The 17836-nt window shown below is 45.4% G+C and overlaps 2 protein-coding genes across 2 annotated transcripts in view; one reads left to right on the top strand and one right to left on the bottom strand.

Annotated features, from left to right (window-relative positions):
• LOC127055116 (cytochrome P450 4B1-like) overlaps positions 1 to 17836 on the top strand; it is a 202061-nt gene that overhangs the window by 113653 nt on the left and 70572 nt on the right. The gene's annotated exons all lie outside the window — the stretch shown is intronic.
• The window catches only part of LOC127055110 (cytochrome P450 4B1-like), a 41740-nt gene that overhangs the window by 17325 nt on the left and 6579 nt on the right, over positions 1 to 17836 (bottom strand). The window contains exons 2-5 of the mRNA XM_050961725.1: positions 10225 to 10369; positions 6887 to 6931; positions 4581 to 4708; positions 21 to 145 (exon numbers count right to left, since the gene is read on the bottom strand). Coding sequence (XP_050817682.1) covers positions 21 to 145; positions 4581 to 4708; positions 6887 to 6931; positions 10225 to 10369 — 443 coding nt within the window. The remainder of the gene's footprint in view (positions 1 to 20; positions 146 to 4580; positions 4709 to 6886; positions 6932 to 10224; positions 10370 to 17836) is intronic.

The raw sequence follows: 17836 nt of genomic DNA, 5'->3' as shown, positions 1-17836 counted from the left end.
GGTCTATCCCTTCTACTGACCTGTCAATCTGGCAGTTGCTCTCATGACTAAGGGCACATTTCAAGATGCTGTCAAGAGTCATCAAGCTGACATGTCCAAAGAGCTCCACCGACTTCTCCTGAGTGATCAGATGTTCCCATTTATCCTAATGCAGGAAGGAGACAGAAATGAGATGGAACAGAAGTGCTTTGCTAGATGCTAGAGCAACAAGATGGATGAGGTAATAGTTTCCATTGGACCAACTTCCATGGTGAGAGAGACAAGTTTTGGAGCTTACACAGAGCTGTTGATATACCTAACACCACAGGAGAGCGAGTTGTTGACCCCCTCAGGTAGCTGATTGGTATGACTGGAGAAAGTAAATAAGGAAGTGGTATTTACTCCTTCTCATAACACAAGAACTAGGGGGGTCACCAAATGAAATTAATAGGGAGCAGTTTAAAATGAGCAAAAGGAAGTATTTTTTCACACAACGCAGTCAACCTGTAGAACTCATTTCCAGGAGATGGTGTGAAGGCCAAGATTATAACAGAATTCAAAAAAGAACTAGATAAGTTCATGGAGGATAGGTCCATCAATGGCTGTTGGCCAGGATGGGCAGGGATGGTGTCCTAGCCTATGTTTTCCAGAAGCTGGGAATGGGCGACATGATGAATCACTTGATGTTCTTCTTATACTCTTAACCTTACCACCTACCAGCTCCAAGAGGAAGACAGAAGAGAGCTCCTGCACCACCACCACCTTCCCCTCCACTTCCCAGTTAAAGGATCAAGAGAACTAGTATTGACAGCACTCATGATTTGATTAGGAGTATCATATTTGGTGTTTCTCTTAAAGCCCCAGCTCCTGGAGTCAAGCGAATACATGAAAATCTCAGCTTTCATTTTTTAAAAAGAAAGCTTCTAGCCCTCATGATTTCAGAGAAAGGCTTGAAATGTGACCCAAGTGCACTCAAAAGAGTTTAGAGACCAGAGGGCAAATAAAAAGAACCCAGTTTACCAATGGCTGGAAGCTAAAGCCAAACAAATGGAGATTAGAACTAAGACACACATTTTTAACAGTGATAGTGATTAACCCTAGGAACAAACTACCAAGGGAACTGGTGCCTTCTCCATCTCTCGATGTCTTCAGATCCAGACTGAGCACCTTTCTGGAAGAGATGCTTTAGCCAAACACAAATTATAGGCTTGAGAAATGGGGTGAAATTTTATGGCCTGTTTTCTACAGGTCAGATTAAGTGATCTTATGGTGCCTTCTAGCCTTGGATTCATTCAAAGATTCACAGTGTTTATTATTATTATTTATTATTTTTTTAATCTCATGATTTTTAATCCAATCTCATGATTCTGACGGGCCTGAATCCTAGGGGCTAATAGTACCAGGATACAAAATGGCCCTGTGAACTCCTTTTCCCCTTCCTGATTACTCCTGAGGGTGAGGCAGAGGGGATGGAATTTAGCAGAGGAGCTGTGACTGGGTGTACCAACCCCGCATTGGTGACACGGGGATTAACAAACTGCTTTGTGTCCAAGAGGCCACGCCCCCTCGCCCATGCTGGGCACACTCCCAGTAGAGGGAGCACATAAAAGGAAGCAGCTCAGCCCAGTATGGGCTGGCTGAGGAGGAAAGTGGACATGCATTGCAGGCTTCTGCTGAGAAGCCAACGGGACTACAAACCACCAAGACTGAGAATCCTGACTACACCACAGGAGCCCAGTTCACCTTAGGGACTGAAGGGGATGATGAACTGCAACCAGCGGAAGAGATACCAGAGTAAGGACTAAGGGTAGGAAGTGACCTGCTTGGGGACATGGATACCTGAACCCTTCAACAGAGTAATGGGTTTTGAAGGGCCTGGTTCAGATCATGGTTGGGCAGAATGGGCCCGGGTTCCCCTCCCCTCCCTGCACTTGCCACTGGGCCATACCACTTCCAGAGAGGGCAGCTCCTTGGTCTATTGCCACTAGGCGCTACCACTGCCAGAGAAGGCAGCCCTCTGGACTCCTGTCACTAGGCACGGCTACCTCCAGAAAGAGGGTGACTCCTGAGACTCTCACTACGTACTCCTGCTAGAAAAGACACCCTCTTAGATTCCCACTGCCGGGGCACTGCTGCCCCGAAGCCAAGCAGCACCTTAGACCCCCGCTGGCCCTCTGACAAGAGGAGAATGTAGGACCCAATGGAAGTGAGTTGGAGGAGAATGGAAGGGGGAAGAGGAAAATATGGAGGAGAGCAGAGGACAGATTTATGTGGAAGAAGGCAGGAAAAAGTTATTCATAAAGGGAAACGGGGAAAACTAAGGCAAAGGCGAGCAGACAGAAAGGGAAGAGTGAGAACAAAAAACTCAGGTATTAATCAAACAGTTCAAAGTAACAGTCACAAAAATGACCTGGAAGCTGGAAAACAAGCTTGCCAATCGAAGAGGAGGCTGAGAGGCGACTTAATGCTGTGAATTGGTACTTATGCATGGGAAAGATATCTGATGCTGTGGGGCTCTTCAGCTTTGCTGATGAAGGCATAACAAGACCCAGTTACTGAAAATTGAAGTTAGGTGATTTCCTAAACACTGGAACCGCTTATCCATGTTGAGGTTGGACTTGCCATTACTTGGAGCTTCTGTGTGCAATGGGGTAAAATGGATGTTGGTTGCAGTCCCTGCTGACTTTAGGATCGATGAATCTCTGGGCCCTCCTGTTCATCACGTTTTTTCACTGGCCATGGGGATTGCCGGCATTGCCCTCAACATTCTCATAACACTTGCATCTCTGTATTAAGAGAATGACTATAATCAAATCGGATGCTTCAGGGCTTCAGTCATTTGCCTGCTGGGGTCAGGAAGGAATATTTTTCCTGGTGCACAATTGGCCAGGTGAATACTGAGGGGTTTTCTCACATTTCTCTGAAACATCAGAGATTGGCCACCGCTTGGGACAGGACATTGGACAAGGTGGACTAGTGCTCTTAGGTAATATAGAGAATCCTCTTTCTGGATGCCTGGCTGGTTTGACTCTCTCATACTGACTGACAGGTTTGGGGTTGGGAGGGAATTTTCCCCCAGTGTAGATTGGAAGGGGCGTGTGAGGGGGGTTCACATTTATCTGCAGTATGGAGCCAGTGCATTCCTCTGATCCTGGGTGTGGTTTGACCTATAGACTCAGGGCTGCTCTAACTTGCTTTCAACTGAAACATATCCCAAGGAACTATTCTAGCAGCAGGGGACTGCTGGAGCCCAGATGCTTTCTGGAAAATCCCCTATGATCACCCCCACCTCCATGCTGGGGTTTAAAGTGTTGGGAGGATGATGGAGGTCTTGCTATATTAGATCTCTAGTGATTTATACTTTTTCAAAGTGAGTGCAAAGAGGATGTAAAATGTTACCACCTGTCAAGGCTGAATCCCCACTCTGGCACTTCGAGTGCAGAAGGTGGGGGCCTGCAAGAATTCTAAAAATTAATACTGGCCACTCCAGGCTTGTATTAAACTCCCAAGGTTACAGCTTTTCTCTGACCTTGGCTTGGTAAATGCTACCACTACCCACATGCAAAACCCACCTTGGACCCAGGAAGGAACACTTGAGAATTCCTCCTGTGAAATACCCTCAAGCCCTTTCACCTCCCCTCTGGGAAAGAGCTGAGAAAGAAAACAAAGGAAATTAGCTGTTGCCACCAGCTAATCAAACAACAGGCACAAACCTCTTAAGACATCAAAAATCCAATCCTGTTCTTAAAGAAGGTAAATTTTATTAAAAACAAGAAAGAAAGAAAGAAAGAAAGAAGAAAGAAAGAAAGAAAGAAAGAATACATCTGGAATTTAGGCTTTTGATAGATTTTAAAAGAGCAATTGCAAAAACTAAGCACCCAAAATAACTTTCTTGGGGGTTCAGCTTAAAGGTTACAAGCAAACAAAAGCATCTGGGATTAGCACAGAGGAGTCCACAAGCCGTTGAGAAATAAAAGAAAATAATCTAATCGCGTCTTTCTAAACATTTCTGATCTACTTACACATCTGGGGTTTCAGATAAGTAGGTTTGAGATATGAATTGATGTGTTTTCATACCTGGTTTTAAAGCTGCTTACAGCATAACTTCAGCCCTGTCCTGCTCTGTCCCCTCTCTCGGAGAACAAACAAACAACAAAGGGAAGTTTTTTCCCAATTTTAAAAAGTTCTAGCTGTCCCATTGGCTCTTTTGGTCAGATGCCCACTCCTTTTTATTTATTTATTTATTTAACCTGGGGGTCTTTTTAACCCTTTACAGGTAAAGCAAGCAGAGAATAGCTACCAAGAGGGATTTTACAGCTTACTGGCTAGCTGTGTGTTCATAAAAGGAAGTCCCCTCCACCCACCTTCATTTATCACACCACCATTGTGAGTGAGTGGAGAATTCTGATCTAGTAACATGTTACACAAGTGTAAATTATGTCATAGCATGTGAATCACCCCATACGTCTTTCAAATACTACAAAATGCAGGCAGAGAATCCAAGAGAACAGTGAAGAAATGGCAAGAAAAGCTTTGCTTTCAGCATAAAAGTCGGAAAAGTACCAAGTACAAGTGATGACAATTGCAACAGCAGTTCCTACCAGCATCACTTGTGTAGACTTGGTGATCAATGACATATAAGGTTTCAAAACCCCATAGTGAAATCCTGGAGTCAGCAGTTTACGATGCTGGAACCACTTTGGCCCTTGTAAGGTCATTAATCCTTTCCCTGGAGAAACACAGGCAACAAAGATCAGATGATTTCAATCACTAGAGAAGGGAGCTGCTCAGAAAAGTGGTACATAGGCTTTATGCATGAGGAGGGCGGGAATAATTTATTTTTTTCTACATTCCTTGCAAAAAATATTCAAAATCTTTTAATTTATTTTGAAGAAAAACTGGAAACTGATAACAGGGAAATATTTGGTTTTCCAAAACCATGTTTTGGTTTTTGGAGATTTAGTGTTTTTCCCCTCTTTTTTTGCAGTGAAAAGTGGTGGGGGGATGCAGAGAAAAACTGAAAGAAAGGGGGGACAACCAAAATTCCTACAATTAAAAAAGAAGTAGGTTTCTGGGTTTGAAAAATGAAATGTTTTTGGTTTGGGGCATTGTCAAAAATTCAGAAAATTTCATGTATATATCCACAAAATTTTTCATTTATGAAAGCCTTTTCCTCATTGAAAAAAATTCCAGATTGAAAAATTCAGCCTATTCGTCAACGCAATCTAATCATTTCTGTACCAATGCCTAAACCTCAAGAAATTTGGGTCCACGATCAACAGTATTAGTAGTACACCATTCAAGTTTGGGGAATGCTGCGCACCTGGTATTTCTGGCTCAACTCAAAGAAAGTACCAGAATCTAAGGAGGTAGTTTCTTCTTGAAAAATCTCTTGCCTGACCTTTTTCTAAGTGCAAGAGGTTCAGATGAGCAGCTTCTGAATGTGTCTCCAAACCAAACCTCTACGTCCCCCCCCCCCCCGCTGCATCCCCAATCACGACATTTTATCCTGTTTGCTAGTTTCAAGGTAAATATCTTACAAAATCTCATTTCAGGTGAATGTTTATCTCCAAGGTGGAAAGGTAACTGGGTTTACCCATCACTACCCTATTACAAGTATCAGAGGGGTAGCCGTGTTAGTCTGGATCTGTAAAAGCAGCAAAGAATCCTGTGGCACCTTATAGACTAACAGACGTTTTGGAGCATGAGCTTTCGTGGGTGAATACATGCATCTGAGGAAGTGGGTATTCACCCACGAAAGCTCATGCTCCAAAACGTCTGTTAGTCTATAAGGTGCCACAGGATTCTTTGCTACCCTATTACAGGCTTTCCCCGGTACCATTAGCCTATTGTCAGACTGCAGTCACCTTCTTCGTAATAGAGAGTGGAGAAACCTGAGGGGAGCAAGAAGATTCCTTCAGGGTGAGGACAAAGCCTGTGGGTGGAGGGAGGGAGGGGGTAAGACACACGATTGGAGCCAGCTTCTCTGGTAGACCCTGATACAAGGGCAGGAACTGGGCCTCTTGGGGAGAAACCCTGGGAGGAGCTGATTGTTACGAAGAACTGAAGAAAGGACTGAGAAAAAGGCAAGAAGGAGTTCAGGGAGGCAGCAGCAAGGTGTCTGAGGGAGCAGACCTTGGCTGCTTATCCCAGAGTTCCTGGCCTGGAGCCCAGTGTAGCCGGTGGATCTGGGTTCCCCTACTAGCCACTGGGAAGGTGACTTGAAGCCCCTGACATAAGGGGATCAGGATGATCTCAAGCCCTGGGAAAGGATTCTAAGGAGTGGACATTGTGGCTGAGATTTGGGACCGAGGACCAGACGTAAGGACTTCAATTCATTGGACTTTCTGTCACCCCAGAAGGGGTGTGACCACACCATGACCTGGCCAGCAGGCTGAGTGGCAGAGTGACTGTCACTAGAGAGGAAATTGCTGCAGTGAATCAGCTGCTCTGCAAGCTCCGTCGAAATGTTTTTAATGTTTAAAACACTGTATAGCTTTTCAAATGGAAATGAATTAAAGAATGAAAGTCTTTAAAATCACAGACACCATAAACACTTCAGGCAGCTGCTGAACAAACCATTGAGGCAGGAGAGCAAAAGCAGGTAGAGCCAAATTTGGACATGTTGTAATTCCACTCATCTGAACAGCTTCATCCCTTCTCACACCCTGTTTGTACAGTGCCGACGCAATGGGGCCCCACGTTTGGTTGGCCCTGCCTTAAGCATTACTGTAATAAACATGAATGGTAATAATAAGGGAATGAAGTTGCCCCGGGAGGTTTTTGTGTATTGAAACAATCTGAAACAGCCTTGCTTTGTAATCACGGAAACACAAGGGCTGATCCTCAGCTGGTGGAGTAGCTTCTCCATATCATTGTTGATGGCTAAAAGCAAGAATATACTTACCAATCCATGGGAGTACGTAATGATAGAAAATATTATCCTTGGGATCTGCAAAATTGTGATTGAGAGAGAGAAAAACAGCTTTGTGTTAGTGGTCTGGTCCAGACTGATTGATTACATTGGCCATTCATATCCCTAGACAGCCAGTCTACTGACCTGTTGTGATGCGTGTGGAGTGAACTGTAATCTATGGATTTGTCTAGATGGCAAGCTAGTGTGCAGTACACTAAGGTGTTCCTAGCATGCCAGGCACTATCGGGCCATATGGATGGTGCAACCATGTGCTAAAAGTTCCCTCACACATATTGACCTGGTTTGCACTAAGAACCGTTTTCAGTTTAGTTAGTGTACAGCATGCTAACGCACTGTAGATTTACAGCCCAGCTTGCCAAGCGCTAACTCACCATCTAGACAAGCCCTTCGAATACTATGGGCTCCATATCTTTGTCTGAGCTTTGTTCTGGGAAACGACCCAGGAAGACAGACAGTAGTCCTCACACGAGGTCACTAACACACACCTGGGACTCTTAACTCCTTTGGAGAGGGTGCTTCTGAAATGCTACACTGAGCATCTAGTGGACTTGCCCCTGAATCACAGCAGCAATTAGTGGCAGAGGAGACAGACTGGCTAGCAACACTACCAGAACCAGGCGTAATAAGGCAGAACTCTGACACAATGTGTTTGGTTTTACTTTCAGTTTTTTGGCTGTGTTTGTGTTGTACCAATTATATTAGACCAGTAAAAACCAGCAGGATCTTATTAAAGGGGACAAGACAAAGATGCCACATTTATTATGATAACAATTTATGACTAATAACTAATATCTTAATTCTTATACACACACATTATACCTGTTACCTATACACACACACACACACATTCACATTATACCTAATACCTATATACACACACATACACACATTCACACACACACACCTACATTCATCAGGTGTTCTGCAGCTGCTGCATAGTTACCAGTCCTGAAGATAGCTTAAGTTCATGGCTTGATTTTGCAGCTTGGGTTCATAGCTTGTGGCAGCTAACTGGCCAGGAAAGCTGGGCACAAGGCTGAGCTGGATCTCTGTTGGGCAGGCACCGATGTTCTTCCATGTTGGCAGCAGAATGTTACCCAGAGTCTCTCATCTCACCCTTCTTTTTTATAGGCTTTTAGTTTTGGATTCAAAGTCTATAGGTCTTGCTGTGTCACGCTGCCTCTGGGTTTAGATTGATCACCCATCAATTGTAGGCGTGACTTTCAGCCTTGGACCTGGCTTTGATCTTCCTTCTGTTGTTCTGTTGTCCTTTTCTTTTTAGGGTGGATGCTTCTTACTTTGTTTAGGGCTGTTGTCTAGGTCTTCAGCGGTTGGTATTTGAACTTTATCTCATCAGAACAGGCTGAGGCTGGAGGTTGATTCCATCATTCATACATACCTCATTCATACATCTAAACTAAACTAATAAGATTACAGCAGGGTTTGCAAAAATGAAGGTTGGAGGAAGCTTTTACAAAATGGAGTGAGTGTTTTAAAATGGGGTTTGAATTACAATATGGAACAGAAGTTACAGTGTAGGCAAGTGTAGTGAATGGTGAACAGAAGTTACATTAATAAAGTGAACAATTAAAAACAATTTCATTTATCAGTTCTACATTTGGAGTGTAGCAGGGAGAGAAGCATCACAGTCCAGGGAGGACCTTTCAGCCCTCCACATTCCTATCCAAGGGAGGATTTTACGGGATTTTTGGGACACTCAGTAATGTGGAGAATCATGGTCAGGCTACCAAGAGCCAACCTACCTGCACACTGGAATCCAGACCAGAGAGCAACACGGATGATTTGGCCATCCTTGGGGTGGATACTTCAGAAGAATATCCTTATTTATTTATTTTGCTGTTTTGTTTTAAGCCAGCCACCAACTTCAGTGTTGCAACACCAATCAAAGGATGAGCCTTAACTCACTATTTACCTAGGCAGGTGCTGGGCTCCAAGGGTGGCTTTTAGTGTCTAGATATGTTGGAAAGGGTGGAGTTTCTGTATTGTTGTTTTTATCTTTTATTATCCTGATCCCTTTTTCCTTTGTCCCTTAGCCTCAGTTCCCCATGCCTAATCAACAGTCACTGTTTTATTACCTGGGAATTGTGATAGCTATTTTATTTTTGTGTGTGCTCTAACTGACACTCCTCTTTATGATATTGTGTGTGAAATATTTTCTGAAGGGACAAGCCTTCTGTGTTCTCTGCACTAGGAGTTTCCTTGGGTGGAGGTACCCTTATAGGTGAACTCAAGACCCATAAAAATGTTCCCTCTAATTTTTCCCATGCATGTGCAGAATGAATTTTCTTATGTGCCCCAATATGGAGGTGATGTGTGGTGGGGGTGGAGCCAAGGGGTTCGGAGTGTGGGAGGGGACTCAGGGCTGGGGCAGAGGATTGGGGTGCGGCCGGGGGGGTGAGGGCTCTGGCTCAGGGTGTGGGGTGAGGAATGAGGGGGTTCAGGGTATCAGAAGAGGATCAGGGCTGGGGCTGGGAATGAGGGGTTCAGGGTGTGGGTGGGAGCTCAGGGCTGGGACAGAGGGTTGGGGTGTGGGAGGTCAGGGCTACAGCTGGAGGTGTGCGACAGGGGGTGGTGAGGGCTCTGGCTCAGGGTGTGGGGTCAGGAATGAGGGGGTCACGGTATCAGAGGAGCATCAAGGCTGGGGCTGGGAATGAGGGGTTCAGGGTGTGGGTTGGAGCTCAGGGCTGGGGCAGAGGGTTGGGGTGTGAGAGGTCAGGGCTACAGCTGGAGGTGTGGGCTCTGGGGTGGGGCCAAGGATGAGGGATTCAGGGTGAAGGAGGGGGCTCAGGGCTGGGGCCAGGAATGAGGGGTTCAGGGTGCAGGAGGGGGCTCAAGGCTGGGACGGAGGGTTGGCGTGGGGGGTGAGGGCTCCAGCTGGAGGTGTGGGCTCTGGGGTGATGCCGAGGATGAGGGGCTTGGGGTGCAGGCTGCCCTGGGGCTGTGGTGGGGAGAGAGGACTCCCCCAACCCTCTCTCCCCCCACAGCAGCAACTGGGCTGGGGGGGAAATGTGTCTCTCCCTGTTGCGACAGCTCCAGGGCTGGGGGAGAGGCGTCTCTCTCTGTCACAGCTTTGAGTGCCCGATAGGCTGCTCCGCGGCTGCACAGCTTAAAGGGAACTTAGCCCATAACCCCAAGGAAAAAAGGCAGAAGACTGCAGCCATACATCAGGGCTGAGATTACACTTGCTTACTCAATTCCTGGCAGGACTCAGAGCAGAATCACACCTTGGAGGACTTCGATAACAAGTGTGTTGTTCTCATTCAGAGGCAAAATGCACCACCTCTTACCTCCCCTGGCACATACAGCCTTAGCGTAATCAGCATCGTTGAGGCTCACAAACACTACAAATTTCCCAAACCACACGGGGAAGGCACGTGCGTACTTTTTACTCCATTCCAAAAGCTTGTCCAGATCCTTCCCTCTTCTGGTGAACTGCAACAATGATGGAGGGAAAAGAGGACAGGAGCAATAAGTCAGGTGTTTGCCAAAATCTCTCTCCTGTAGAGTTCAAGACAACCTTTCCAGTGTCAGAGGAAAGGATAACTGTCACAGTGCAAACTCTGAAGTCTGTGATCCATCTGACCATGTTTGTTATATCAGAACTATTATTTAATAATCCATTGCCATGAAAGTGAGATGAACAAACATTTAAGCAAGCAAAGTACACACACCTTCCTTCCCTAGCACACTCCAGTATTAAGATGCTCCATCTTCCACCCACAAAGTCTCACTTCAAAAATTAGCTCCTTTTATAAACCCTGTGGGAGTAGAACCAGGCTTGAAGACCTTTGTTTTCGTCAGATTTACAATGTCATTTGATAGCAGTGGTTAGTAGCTTAATAAAAGAATTGTGCTGTACCGTAAGGGTTTAGCAAAAGCAACCATCCTCAGGCGTGGGCTGGATAATGCAGCACTTGAAACTATGGTGTCTACAGAATAAGCACATTAAAAATCTACAGCACTAAATAAAATGATAAGATGAGCCAATCTGATCCAGTTTGTCAACTTCTATGATGCATCCTCAGATTTTTTGTTAACACATTTCAGATGCTTTAGGTTGTTCAATGATATCTTAGTAATTTGAAAGGCGACCAGATGCCTTCCAAAGAGAAAGAAAACAAGTTCTAGCAGGCATACACAAGCGATATCATGGGTAGAACATGGCTGGAAATTTTGTCACAGGATATTTTCAAAGAACACTGACTTTTCAACCACATTGACTTTGGTTGGGGGTGAGATTTTCCTTAGTTTCTCTCCTTTTTTAAAAGTCTCCCCTTCTCCATTGTCCAGAGCGTGGGGCGCGGAGGGGAGATAAGGTGACCAGATGAGAGCGAGAAAATTTTGGGACACATGGGAGGGGAGGGGAGTCCACCAGCGAAGCAAAAAAATAAAAAATAAAAAAAACACATGTGAGAGGTAAAGAAAGGGTGAGGAGAGAAATCAAAATCCAAAATCCGAACATCAGAAATGGATTTGTGGGGGAGGGGACGGTTGAAAAAAAAAACAAAATTAAAAACTTCCATGTGAAGTGAAATGGAAACTTTCATTCAATTTTGATTTCCCCCCCACACACAAAAAAGTGAAAATTTCCACACACACAAATTTGAACAAAACAGAAAATTTTCATTTCTTTCTAAAATTTCCACAGAAATTAATATGGATTTTTTTGGCCAGCCCTAATCATGTGCCTTCTTTTGTCTCTTCTCACAATGAAGACTCTTAGGGTACATCTATACTTTAAAAAAACCCACAACATGAAGTCTCAGAGCCCAAGTCTATTGACTCGGGCTTGTGGGGTTCATGCTACAGGGCTTAAAATAGAAGTGTAGACTTTTCAGCATGGACTCTTAAACCTGGCCAGGGGTGGGGTCTCACAGCCCAAGCTCCAGCCTGAGCAGAAATGTCTACAGTGCTATATTTTGCCCAGTCGCATGAGCCCCAGCCTATAGACTTGGTTTCTGCAATGCAATGCCGTGGTTTGTTTCCTGTTTTTGTTTTTGTTTTTGCAGTGTAGACTTGCCTACAGGGATGGATTCTCAGTAAGTGCAAATCAGTGTGGCTCCACTGATGATGTATGGTCTAGACCGGAGGTGCCTAACAGAAGTCTATGTATATTACATCAACTCTGTTACCTTTATCAATCCAACTTTAAAATTCATCAGAAAAAGAAAGGCTTAAAACAGTCCTGGGAGGGGCAGGGATGGCTCCAGGCCCCAGCACGCCAAGCACCTGCTTGGGGTGGCATGCTGCGGGGAGCACTCTGGCAGTCGTCGGGAGGGCAGCAGGCGGCTCCTGTGGACCTCCCGCAGGCGTCCCTGTGAAGCGTCCGCTGGTCCCGCGGGTTTGGTGGAGCATCCGCAGGCAAGCCTGTGGGAGTTCCACCAGAACCACGCGACCGGCTACCGGCAGAGCGCCTCCCGCAGCGTGCCGTCGTGCTTGGGGCGGCGAAATGGCTAGAGCCGCCCCTGGGGAGAGGGCTAAGGAAAAAGCTAGTCTGTTTGGGAAAACAGCCACAGCTGTAGCCGGTGTAATTAGGGCCCACCTGACCCTTATAAGAGGGCAGTGGGTCAGGAGGACAGACTCTCTCTAGCTTTGAGAGGGAGGGACCTGGCTGTAGGGAGCTGAGAGAAGGTATCTGGAGTGGAGCAGGGCTAGGGGAAGGCCAAGGGAGCTGGGGAGCTCCGGCCTGGAAACGCCCCAGGCTGTGGCCTAGTGGAAGGCCAATTAGGTACTGGGGTTGCCGGGGGCAGCCCATGGGTAGGGAGAGGCAGCAGGTCCAACCCCCCCCTTGCCTATGATGAGTGGCTTTTACACTGCAGTCTACCCCAGTGAGTGGGGGCTAGGTGGTGACTAGCAGTAGCCCACGACTGAAGCAAGATGGGGATAGAGGGTTGAGGGTTTCTCTGGGTGGGGAGACCCTGAGACTGTGGGGTTATTGCCAGGGGACAGCAACCCAAAGACAAGGGGCACCGGGTCCTGGGAGGGACATGGGGGCCAAGCGGCAGCAGGACACTGGCCTGCAGAGGCACTCCAGAGGTTGGAAACGCTAATTCCCTGAGACGACCAGCAGGAGGCACCGCAGTGGTGAGTCCTGCACTGCGAAACCATGTTGACTGCTATTAATTATATTACCCTGCTTTAATTCTTTATTAATCTAGTCCCGTATCAGTCACTCCATTATCTTGGTTGGGATCGATGTCTGACTGACTGGCCTATAATCACCGGAGTCATCCCTGTGACAGGTATAGCAATTTTCTGCAATATCCTGGACAAACCTTATTGAATTAAGTATCCTAGGAGTTCATTGTATTAAAATATAAATGTATATGTATTATTATGGGATGGTATCTAATTTCTAGGGGGAGACAGGACTAATGTAAACTTTAGAAAGGGTTCAGTGCTTCAAGGAACTCTTAAAACAATTGGTCAAGAAAAGAATGAACTTTTAAAGAAAGGAAAATCCCAAGAAATCTCTAGGATGGGTGTACAATGCATCTACTCTGGTTATGCAAGCTTCTCCCTGAGTGGGAAACCCCCTGTATGGTTGATTACCCATTCATGGTCTCTTCAAAGATCCAAACTCAACAAAGGAGGGGCTCATAGATTCATGAGTGTGCTCGTTCTGAAATAACAGCCATTATGAACTTGTGACCCTTGGTAAGGTTTGAAGGACTGTTCACCAGCCAGAGATCTTGTTGGAGCTGGAGGTGATCTCTGGTAAAGCACACGTGTAAGTTCTTTTATTGTTTGTTTTAATATGTTTTCTCTGTAATGCTTATATCTTAAGAAAAAAATGTGCTTGCTTAGAAAGAGCTGAGTGGTAACTTTTTATAATTGTGGCAATTACACTGTTTACTGGCTCTGAGGAGAAAAGTAAAGCAGACCTCCACGGGCAGTCTGACTTTGCTGGGGAATTCATAGTGCAGGTAGTGAGCTGTGAAGCCTGAAAATACTCTTCTCAGAAGGGAGAGATGTGTGTGTCTTTGTCCAAGAGATGTGACTGCGGAGGAGCTGGGACCCTAGAGTTGGTGCCCTGGAGGGACCATAGAGGGGGAATACAAGTGCAGTTTCCTTGAACTGTGACAATCCTGTTTACTCTTTTTAAAAATGTCTATCCATTGTCCCCTAATTTGTTATACAGCTGAATATTAACAACAGTTTCAAATTTGATCTGTTTCCTTCAAGGCAATATCAAAATCAAAATCTATGCCAAGAGTATTGACTTTGTTGTTCTCTCCCATTGATCTAAAAACATCATATAAGATGTACAAATTGTCCTCCTGGTGCAGTGTTGATTTACACCAGCAATGGAATCTTGCCCTGCCTGTGCACATAGTTAGGATCATCAATTTAAAATTTCATCTCCTCCCACACCGTCTTGTGCTTCTTACTCTTCACCCACAGCTCTGCCCTGATAGCGCCGTCAGGCTCCACTGCTCAATCCCGATTCTGTGCCTTCTCTTCTGCTAGGCCTGCATTCTTGGCATGAGCACCCAGCTAATGTTCCTTATGTACCATCCTCCTCTTTCTTAAAACTTCTGAAGTGTCACCTACTCCAGGAGGTGTTATTGCTACAAGAGTCAAACTCAGCTCTGCTTGGTCTCTGTTGTGTCAGCTTGTGCCATAGAATTTGATCCTGCTTCCTTAAAAGTCAGTGAGGAAAATCATTAGTTTTCATGGCGCAGATAAGGACAGGGATTATTATTCTACAGCACCGTGTGCTGTAATGGTGCTATAAGAATCGGTGAATATCTAGATTACCAAATACTAGTAACAAATGACCTGTGCTGGTTGGGAACCTGCAATTCTGTTTTATGGGAAAATCTGAATTTTGTTCAGAATCAGAATGAAACACTGAATTTCAGTCTCCTGTAAAATGAAGTGTTGGGGGAGAGGGATCTTTCCATTTCAATGCAATCAAAATGGTATGTTTCAGTATTTTTTTATTTTATATTTTTACATTTTAGTTGATGCTTATGTTTTATATTCCATTTTACATGTTTTTAAACGTTTCCATTATTTTATAAAATATAAAAATGTAAATATATATAAATATTTTTAAAAATTCAAAACAAAAAAGCTGTTTTGAAACAAATCCTTCCTTTTGATTTTTTTTCCTAGACAAAATGGAGTAAAAAAACAATGCGTCTATGGAATGTTTAGATTGCAATGAATCAAATTTTGTGATAGACCCATCTGAAAATTTTCAACCAGCTCTATTAATGACAAAGAGAAGACAAAAATTAGGTGTTTGATATGTGCCTATGCCAAGTCCCCCCTTTTTACCACCCATTTTTACTCAGTTGTACTTTTCAGCTGACTTTTAACTTGGGTGGCTACTGTGATTTCTGAGGCCCCTACACTGTCGATCATAGGTGTCATAATAGTGAAATGAATTATTATTATTGCTCCCCCATCTGTTTATTTCCACCTGTTGCAAGCTCTTTGGGGCGGGAACTGTCTTTTTGTCATATGTTTGAACAATGCCTAGGACAATGGGATTCTGGTCCATGAATGGGACACCTAGGTGCTACTCCAGTATAGATTTATGATTAGTTGTTGTAACAGCAGGTCACCGTAGTCCAGCACTCCAAAAGTCCGAGGGTTCACTTTGTGCGAGCAGGGACCCCATCCTGCCATCTGTGCGATTCCTATGGCCATAGGCCATAGGCTGCAGCACCTCCAAAGCTTCTGTTTTGTTTTGCAATGGGTACTTCTGGACCAGTTAACCCTGTTTTCCCCATCCGCCCACCAGGGTAGGGATTCACTCATCTCCTGGGATATTCATTCAGCACCAGATCCCCACCAATGATGGTTCAATCCCAATTTTAATTATTTATACATGATACCGCTGAATTAATTAGAGGATGACACAGAGTACCCTGGATGGAACAAAGTGCATTGGCCCTTAAGACGTGGCACTACCCTGATCCAGGTTTTACCTCTTAAAACATACCGGTGAACCTGAGGCTGGAGTTCCCCAAGCTGAGTGGGTTGGAACTCCCCTCAGTGATGAGGGACAAGGCTGACTTGGGATAGTCCTCTAGGATTCAGGGGAGCAAGGTTGCTAGGAGACAGAGTTCCCTAGCAGCCCATGGCATTCTGGGAGATAAAGGAGTTTATAAGCTTTGCCCTTTCTTCAGATAAGATGAGACCTGGAAGGAGTCAGCTTGTTCTGCTGGGTCTCTACTGGAGCCTTGGGGCAAGCAAACTGCTTATTTTGTTTTGCTTTGTGATGGTTCTGAGGCAGACCTCGGAGAGCACGGAGTGAACCAATCTCTAAACAAATCACAGGAGATACTCCATACCGCCCTGCTTGATAAACTGAAACAAATTTCCCAAAAGGGAAAGGTTTCTTGTCCATAGGCATGTATTTTGGTTTTGTCAGAGGCACAGAAAAATAATTTAAACATCATATCTAGGGCCCTGAATTCAGAAAACTTCCAGGTTACTGAAACTTAAGTATGTGCTAAAATGCCTTCCCAATTCCAGACTACAAAATCCCTGACACTGTAGTTAATCCACTTCCCTAAGAGGTGGTAGCTCAGTTGATAGAAGAATTCTTCCGTTGGCTTAGCACTGTATACACTAAGGATTAGGTTGTATTAACTATGTTGCTCAGGGGTGTGAACTTCACAACCCTAAATGATGCAACTGGGTCGACCTAACGTTTTAGTGTGGATTTAGAGATGGCAGGGAAACAAGGCTGAGAAGGGACAGGTAAAAAGCTTTGACATTATTCCCCCAGTTTTTTCATTTACTTTTTCAAAATTTCCCAAGCAGCTATAGCAATGATTGGAAGATGGACATGATTTTTTTTTTAATTTAAAATGTTACTGTGGTTATCTCATGTGTTTGTGTCAACCTTTCAAAATGCTGACCAGCTCCAGCCAGAGAGACGCTAAGGTCCATAGCCACAAAGAAAACGTAGACATTGCAAGGTTGAGTGGTGCAACACCCAACTCTTAAACCCCTAGCCACCCAGTGAAATCCACAAAAGCTGAGTTAGGTGACCAGGCTCCCTTAGATGTGTAGGGGGAGACAGACCCTAAGAATGGGATCCACAAAAGCCAACATGCTAGGTGGGGCACCACTCTAGTCAGCAAATAGCAGATGTGAAGGAGAGGAGTGTATTCTAAACTCCAATATCAGATGCCAAGGAGTTGGGTGCATCCTAAACCCCACATCTTTCAGTGAGTTAGGCCCCTCAATCTGGGCTGGAGGGAGGCATATATTCCTGTGAACCTTTCCTAGAGTCACAGGCCTAAGCTGCTACTTCCAAGAATAGTGGTGTTCCATACCTAATTCTAAAATCCCCAGTGGCAGGGGGAGAGAGGAGGAGGCTTCCCTTGTAACCTGTAACCCAGTGGTCAGGAAACTCCCTCAGGATGTGGGGGAATGTGGTTCAATTCCCCTCTCTGCCAGATGAGGAGAAGGCATTTCAACAAGGGTTTGCCTCCTTCCCAGGTGAGGGCCCTGAGCACAGGACTCCAGGATGTTCTCATGTGGCATCTCTCCATCTCTCCCATTGAAGCTGTTCCTCTGTGTGGATATAGAATTAAATAGGCATTGGACCAGAGATAGTGAGACTGAATGTATAACCTAGACATTAGGAGCACTCGCCTGAGAAATGGGATTTGAGCATGGATTGTCCTTCTCCTCGTGAGGCAGAAGGGCATGGGCAGCTGGTGGAACCCCCCCACACTTCAGGGAGGCTAGCCCGCAGCAGGCCCTGACCTGCCCCTTCCTCCTGAGGCCCCACAGCCAGAGGTGTCCCAGCCCACCTGCTCCAGCCACAATGCCCACCCACCCCGGTGTCAGGCCAAGCTACCAGCTCCCCTGGCTTCAGACCAGCCCCAGTTCTGCACCAGGCTGCTGGCCCAATCCTACCCAGGCTGG

The sequence above is a fragment of the Gopherus flavomarginatus genome, chromosome 7 (assembly GCF_025201925.1).
Source record: "Gopherus flavomarginatus isolate rGopFla2 chromosome 7, rGopFla2.mat.asm, whole genome shotgun sequence".
Classification (NCBI taxonomy): domain Eukaryota; kingdom Metazoa; phylum Chordata; order Testudines; family Testudinidae; genus Gopherus; species Gopherus flavomarginatus.
Note: the sequence above shows the minus strand (reverse complement) of the source record. Positions and strands in the feature narration are given on the sequence as shown.